The 8402-nt window shown below is 44.0% G+C and overlaps 1 protein-coding gene across 1 annotated transcript in view; it reads right to left on the bottom strand.

Moving 5' to 3' along the window:
* The window catches only part of LOC105505193 (zinc finger protein 430), a 34177-nt gene extending 33090 nt beyond the window's left edge, over positions 1 to 1087 (bottom strand). Inside the window, exon 1 of the mRNA XM_011932976.1 lies at positions 969 to 1087. Coding sequence (XP_011788366.1) covers positions 969 to 971 — 3 coding nt within the window. The 5' untranslated portion in view covers positions 972 to 1087. The remainder of the gene's footprint in view (positions 1 to 968) is intronic.
* Positions 1088 to 8402: the final 7315 nt, after the last annotated feature.

The raw sequence follows: 8402 nt of genomic DNA on the forward strand, positions 1-8402 counted from the left end.
AAAGACACAAAATTCAGGCTTAACCAATTATATACTGCCAATGAAGCTCCGATTACATAACCAGAAAATTTTCACCTTTATTGTACAAACTAAGAAACTACACAACTGTACCTAACCAATTACTGAATTTGGCTTTCTTCATCATGCACCTTATAAAAGTCTTTCCTTCAAGCCCCGCCATGAACAAAAAATTACAAACCACAGCCGGGTGCTATACAGTTTTTGAATCACTCTTTGATTAATTTCTTAAATATTCTTGCGCTGACTTCTGCGCATTTCCCACCCCCGACACGGAGTCTTGCTCTGTTACACAGGCTGTAGTGCAATGGCGCGATCTCGGCTCACTGCAACCTCCACCTCCCAGGTTCAAGTGATTCTCCTGCCTCAGACTCCCAAGCAGCTGGGACTACAGGCGTGTGCCACCATGCCCGGCAAATTTTTGTATTTTTAGTAAAGACGGGGTTTCACTATGCTGGCCAGGCTGGTCTTGAACTCCCGACTTCGTGATGCGCCCGCCTCGGCCTCCCAAAGTGCTGAGATTACAGGCGTTAGCTACCCCGCCCGGCCTGTACATTTTTAATAGGAGAAAAGAGGAACTAGGAACCCAGGACCAAAGTTCTTCCCATTCATGAACTCGTACCCCAAGTCAGGATTCTCCCGTGAGGATCCTCCCGTGGTTCCTGCACAGTCTGGGAGAGACGCTGCGCTGCGGGACCAGAGCTGCCCAGAGGGCTCCAGGCCAGGGCACAGTCACTGCGCAAGGAAGAGACAGGACGTGCGGGGGCCCGGCTGTCAGCGCAGCCGCCATCTTATGGCTGATGGGGACTGAGGCCGAGCTGGGCAAGGAGAATTCGGGGTGCAGATTGTGAAGCTGACTGCGGAGAGGCCTGAGTCCCGCCACAGCCTCTTGCCACCGGTTCCAAACAGCCCCTTCCCCTCTCTCGGGATGTCGGACCCGGCACTCTCACCATTTCTAGGCTTCCAGGGGCTCCTGGCGTCTTAGCTGTAGCTCTCCCAATACCTGCAGGTCACAGGGCCACAGAGCCTGGACCTCTAGGAGGAGAGGACACAGAGCGGTGAAGACGAGACCCGGAGCTCAGGCCACAGCAAGAGACAAAGGCCCCGCCAAACCCGGAAGCCGCCCTGCCCGCTTCACCTGCGTGCCTGATTGGACGGTTCCCAGCCTGGCGTCTCTGATTGGATAACATTTAAATCCCCGCCCCCTCAGGTCACGATTGACGGAAGATGTGATGCGATGCGAAGCTGAACGAAGAGTGACAGCCTAGGCTGCATCCGTCTCTGACAGGGCTTCCTCCCCGAGCTGAGCCAGGCCCACCGCAGAGGTTATTTGCATTTAACCTTGTGTATAAGGTCATATGCACTTATAAATAATACATGGGGCCGGGCGCGGTGGCTCACGCCGGTAATCCCAACACTTTGGAAGGCCGAGGGGGGCAGATCAGTTGAGGTCGGGAGTTGGAGACCAGCCTGACCAACATGGAGACACCCAGTCCTTACAAAAAATACAAAATTAGCCGGGCGTGGTGGCCCGTGCCTATTATTCTAGGTACTCGGGAGGCTGAGGCAGGAGAACCGCTTGAACCTGGGAGGCGGAGGTTGTGGTGAGCCGAGATTGTGCCATTGCACTCCAGCCTGGGCAACAAGAGCAAAGCTCTGTGTAAAAAAAAAAAAATATATATATATATATATACACACACACACACACACACACACACATATATAGTGGCTATTGAAAAATGAAAAGAATGTAACAATAATTATTTTAAAATTTCAGATTTTATGACCTTCCTGGCTCTGGTCTTTTGAACAGGCAGCCTGAGATTTTAAAAAGGAGGTAATCTGAAATAAAATGTGAGCCACATGTGAATCTTAAATTTTCTAGTAGACAAACTTGAAAAACAAACAAGGAACAGGTTGAATCCATTGTAACAATTTAATTAACCCAATATGTCCATAATATTATCATTGTAATGTGTGAGGAATGTGTAATTATTAATAATGTATATAAACATTTGAAACTAAATCTTTGAAACTAACTCTGTATATTACCTTTCTAGCACATCACAGTTCAGACCAGCCACATTCCAGTCACTCAGGAGGCACACATGGCCAATAGCTGCTACATTGAAGTGCAGCTCTGATGTCGGGGGGGGGTAAATGAACTGAACATCCCTTTTCTGCCAGAAGTGAAGGCAGAGCCTCTCCCTACCAACATCCTTCCTCAGTTCTAAGGGTGGAACAGATAGTGGCCATCAAAAGAGCAGGTGGCAGCAGGAATAAAATAACTGCAGGTAGACCACTGCTGGCCACCTGTTGTCCACTTTTCTTCCAGAGATCAGACAGTAAACAAAGGATGTTGGGGTCACAGGATAATAAAACTCTGTGTCTTCAATTCTGTCCACACTTTTGACCTCCAATGCTTAGATATGGAGAACGTAGATTAAAAGCACACTTATTTTGCTATTTGGCCTTGGCCCTAATTGTCAAACTATGGTTATCTGTTTTTTCCTGTGGTGTGGAGGGTGTGTGGGTATAAGCACCAATCACATGCATACATGTCTACCTATATTTCTGCATTACTCAACATTCTCTTACAAGTCACCCAACTTTAAATCAGGGGAAAAAATCAGTACCTATAGGGTGCCCACTGTTAGAAGGTAACTAGTAATCAACCTGTCATTGAATCCTGGCATCCTGTCTGCAGTGAGTGCATGTATTAGTTAGCTATTGCAGCATAACAAATCATCCAAAACTTATTAGTTCATAATTGAGATGGTCAGCCATTTAGGCTGGGCTCAGTGGGGCCATTCTTCTGATTTCAGCTGAGCTCCTTCAGACATGTGTCATCAGCTGTTTGTTGACTAGGCAGCTGTGCTTCTGGTGGTGATGTTCTGCTTGAGGGGTTGTCCACAGGGACACCTTGCTTCTCCTCCTCATGATATTTTATTTTCCAGCTGGCCAACATGGGATTTTTTCCAAGGCGATGTCAACATTCTAAAAGAAAAACAGAAGCATTCAAGACCATTTGAGCCTAGGCCCCAAACTAGCCCATTGCCATGTTCACAGGTTTCTACTGCCCTGAGCAAATAAGGCCAGGCTGATCTAGGGTTTGGAAAACAGATTCTGAATCTTGATGGAAACAACTGTAAAAGCATCTGGCATTGGGCATGGATACAGGAGGGATGAAAAATTGCTACCATTTTGCAACCACGGTGGCTCAGACCTGTAATCCTAGCACTTTGGGTGGCTGAGATGGGAGAATTTGAACTCAGGAGTTCCAGTGCAGCCTGGGCAACATAATAAAATTTTGTTTCCATGAAAAAAATGAAAAAAATTAACCAGCCATGGTAGTGCATGCCTGTAGTCCCAATACTTAGGTGGCAGAGGCAGGAGGACTGCTTGATCCTGGAAGGTCAAGGCTGCAGTAAGCCATGATTGGCTGCACCACTGCTATCCACACTGGGTGGTAAAATGAGACTCTGTCTCAAAAAAAAAAAAAAAAAAGAAAAGAAAAGGCATCCAAACAGGAAGAAAGGAAATCTAACTATCCCCGTGTGCAGATGACGTGATTCTGTATCTTCAAAACCCTATAGTCTCAGCAGGAAAGCTCTTTAAACTGATAAACAACTTTAGCAAAGTTTCAGGATACTAAACATATGTACAAAAATCAGTAGAATCTCTGTACATCAAAACATCCAAGCCAAAAGCCAAATCAAAAACGTAATCCCATTCACAACTGCCACAAAAAGAATAGAATATCTACGAATACAGCTAATCAGAATGGTGACAGATCCCTATGACAAGAATCACAAAACATTGCTTAAAGAAGTCAGAGATTGGCTGGGGACGGTGGCTCACGCCTGTAACCCCAGCACTTTGGGAGGCAGGCATATCACGAGGTCAGGAGTTTGAGACCAGCCTGACCAACATGGTGAAACTCCATCTCTACTAAAAATACAAAAATTGGCCGGGCATAGGGATGTGCGCCTGTAATCCCAGCTACTCAGAAGGCTGAGGCAGGAGAATCACTTGAACCTGGGAGGCAGAGGTTGCAGTGAACTAAGATTGAGCCATTGAACTCCAGCTGGGGCAACAGAGCGAGACTCTGTCCCAAGAAAAAAAAAAAAAAAGAAGTCAGCAATTACGGCCAGGTGTGGTGGCTCATGCCTGTAATCCTAGCACTTTGGGGGGCTGAGGCAGGTGGATCACAAGGTCAAGAGATGGAGACCATCCTGGTCAACATGGTGAAACTCTGTCTCTACTAAAAATACAAAAATTAGATCCAGGAGTGCATCCAGAGAAAACTATGCGATGGATCTGGGGCCCACATCACTGTGTCATAAAAAGTGCGATGACCAGGTTTATGGATCACTTTATTCTCAATGACAGAACGTTCAGTCTGTATTAAGAAGATACGGCTGCAGAAAGACAAGATGAATTGTGGAAAGAATGCAAAGAGGGGGAAAGTAGGAGGTTTCCCAGTTCCAATGGCTGACTAATGGGAGGAGGAGATGGAGAAAGCAGAGTAAACTGATTGGACTAAAAAAAAAAAAAAGTACAAAAATTAGCCGGGCATGGTGGCAGGAGCCTGTAATCCCAGGTACTTGGGAGGCTGAGGCAGGAGAAATACTCGAACCCGGTAGGTGAAGGTTGCAGTGAGCCGAGATGATGCCATTGCACTCCAGCCTGGGCAACAGAGTGAGACTCTATCTCAGATGTAAAAAAAAAAAAAAAAAAAGAAGAAATGTCAGAGGCATATCATTTCAAAATGAATCAGGGCAAATCCATTTTGAACAGGGGCTGGGTAAAATGAGGCTGAGACCTAGGGGGCTGTACTCCCAGATGGTTAGGCATTCTAAGTCACAGGATAAGATAAGAGTTCAGCACAAGATACAGGTTATAAAGACCTGGGTGATAAAATAGGTTACAGTAAAGAAGGTGGATAAAACACACCACCAAGATGGGATGAGAGTGACCTCTGGTCGTCCTCACTGCTACACTCCCACCAATGCCATGGCAGTTTACAAATGCCATGGAAACACCAGGAAATCACTTTACATTGTCTAATTGGGAAGGCAAAAATAATCCACCCCTTGTTTATCATATAATCAAGAAATAAACACAAAAATGGGCAACCAGCAGCCCTCAGGGCTGCTCTGCCTATAGAGTAAGCCATTCTTTTATTCTGTTTCCTAATAAACTTGCTTTTACTTTACTCTATAGACCATCCTGAATTCTTTCTTGAGCAAAAGCCAAGAACCCTCTCTTGGGGTTTGGATTGTGACCTCTTTTCGATAAGAACTGTGCACGTTTTTTCTCATTTAAAAAAAATCAGCTGAATTTGTCTTCAGTGGTCTAAATAAAATTTTTCACAGGCTCCTGAATTTGGAGCTACCCTCAATCTGAGCCAATATACAACTCAATTTTATGTTCCTCCCAAGAACATGCTGACTTCAGGGTAAAACATTCTCTGATCTAAAATCTGATTATTTCACTCTTCATTTGCCAGTCCCCTCCAACTTCTTTCTAATTTTGTTTGCTCCTCCCCATGAAAGAAAGCCCTTGTCTGCCTAAACTTTGCAATCCTTAAAGTTCTTACAGTTGGTATTTCTTCCTGTTGCAATAGTCCTTTGGAATTCAAATTTTTAACATAAATCTAACTTTGTTATATATTACAAAGTCTAGAAGCTGCCTTCAAACAATAACAACTTTATCATCAGTAAGACCCTCCCAATCCCCTACCATCTTAACCTTAACTGCATCTGCCTGTGGGTCCCCACCTTTCCAGGACTCTGTAGCCTCTCTCAGCAGAAAAGCTTCTTCCTCAGGTAGAGTGAGCAGGCTGGGACATCTGCAGGGGAGGCTCCCCAGAAAAGAACTAACTTAAAAAATTAGCCTTAGCTCTGAGTCACTGGGCTCAAGCTTTAATTTCTATGTTAGACTTACTCACTTGGTTTTTGAAACTATGTGTTTGAAAAATCCAGCAAAATTACTCAAACACAGTGTTCATATAAAGGAAATTTTAAGGTGTTTGCAATTTATACCTCAATAAAAAAAGCAAAAGTATCTATTTCTTTCATATATGCATTATTTTATTAATTCCATTAAGAATCATTTAGTAAACAATTAGTCACATGGGAAAACTTCTAGGTGGTACCAAGTTTCATCTCATAAAATTTAGCATGAAACTCAGAAATCAAGATAAAAGGGTTTGAACAGAGATATTCACTGTCACAAATTTACCCTGCCAAAAGAGCAACTGATGTTTTCATGAATCTATGTAACTCACCAATTATCTACCACATTTTCTTATAGAAATGTATTTATTTTCTACAAAAAAAAATGGAATAGAGATTTTCCCTACTCATTTCCTTGGTAGCATTCTAACAGCTGAGCCTTAGAATTCTGTCTGAAATCACCCAGCCATAAAAAACACACCTGAGAAAATTCCTAAACTCACCTGGGGAAAAAAAAAAGGAAATAGAGAATTTTTAATGAATGAAATATATTATTAGATACCAATTTTTTTCTTAAACCCACCACTTTTATGCCTTTGAAAAATATTTTGTTATCTTTCAAGCCCTACTAATATAATACAATTTACAGCTAAAAAACTGAGGTCAAAATAAGTGAACAAATCTTTTCAAGGTGACAAACCCAGGGAGTAGCAGTGCTGATTAAAAACAGATGTGTCTGACTCCGGTTTCAAATGAGGCCATTCAGTCACTTGAGACAGTCTTCCACCCACTCCTGCTCACTTATGTGTTCAAGAACCACCCACTCAGGAGACACCACACTATGCCCCAGTGACTGTCCCATGGGCATTTAAGTTTGCAAGTTCTTACACCATCTCACTGGGGTCAGTGTTTTTCTTTTTCCTGTTGTCTTTTGGGATACTATTTTTTCTGTTCCACTTTTTTCCACTATTTCACTTTCGCTATATTTATTTCCCTATTTTTCTGCCCCCTTAGAGAATCCAGTGGCAAAAATTATTTGTTTTCCCCTCAATACCAGAATCTGATTGGTTGACCAGCAATGTGTCTCCAAGAAATGAAAGCTGGGTTGGGTGAAGACAATTTGAACATCTCAAGGGGTTACCTTTTCATAAAAAGAGTACACCAGAAGATTCCTCTCAGCCCCAGGGCATCCATTTGCTTCCTTGAGAGGATACACTCCAGACTTCAGGTTCTCCTACGGGAGAAAATAACCCAGAAGCTGATATCCACTAGACACTCTAGCTGACATAACCATGGCAGATATCTTGGCTTATCTCCAGACAGTACTGAAACCCAGGACCAGAAAAAAACTGAAGGGTGGCTGAAGACACATCACCCCATAAAGTTTCCAAAGGAAAACCTTGACCCCAAAACATCCTGAGACAAGATCTCTGTGCCCAGAGAAGATACAAGGAGAAGCAGCACAGAGAGTTTCCACAGTACAGTGTCGGGGCATTATTCTTTGCTTTCTTCTCATGGGAAATACTTACAAACAGATAACAAATCTCATTAAAAGCACCATTTAATGCTTTGTCAGAAAATAATTAATTAAAATAAAGCGTAAAAAAAGTACACTAAAGGACATATAGTTGATAATGTGAATTAGGGAGGAAAAGTTGCCATTCGGGAACGCCAGAAAGAACTGGAAATTTAGTATCTTACTGCAAGCCAGAGTGAGGTTGGAGAAATGGGGGGCGGGGGGTTAGATTTAAGACCCTGCTTGGGACACTGGTGAAAAATGCAGCAGAAAATCAGTTCCCCATGGAGTGTGAAAATAATTGAGTGGCAGGCAATTAGACTGAGGTGTCTCTACTCCCTGGGTTCCTACTTTTAAAAAGATCTAACGCGGCTAGGTGCGGTGGCTCACGCCTGTAATCCCAGCATTTTGGGAGGCCAAGGCAGGCGGATCACCTGAGGTCAAGAGTTCGAGGCCAGCCGGGCCAACATGGGGAAACTCCGTCTCTACTAAAAGTACAAAAATTAGCTGGGCAGGGAGGCGGGCACCTGTAATCCCAGCTACTCAAGAGGCTGAGGCAGGAGAAGCTTGAACACGGGCAGCGGCAGAAGTTGTAGTGAGCCGAGATTGTGCCAGTACACTCCTCCAGCCTGGGCGACCAGAGTGAGGCTCCATCTCAAAAAAAAAAAAAAAAAAAATCTAACTCAAGCGCATCGTTTTGAAAATTACTACATTGAAAGTCACAAGGCCGGGCGCGGTGGCTCAAGCCTGTAATCCCAGCACTTTGGGAGGCCGAGACGGGTGGATCACCAGGTCAGGAGATCGAGACCATGCTTGTTAAGATCAGGGGTCAGCAAACTATGGCTGTGGGCCAGACTCAACACGTTTGTCATAGTCTGTTGGTTAAAAATAAGTCACAAGGCCGGGCG

Source organism: Colobus angolensis, unplaced genomic scaffold (assembly GCF_000951035.1).
Source record: "Colobus angolensis palliatus isolate OR3802 unplaced genomic scaffold, Cang.pa_1.0 Scaffold99, whole genome shotgun sequence".
Lineage (NCBI taxonomy): Eukaryota > Metazoa > Chordata > Mammalia > Primates > Cercopithecidae > Colobus > Colobus angolensis.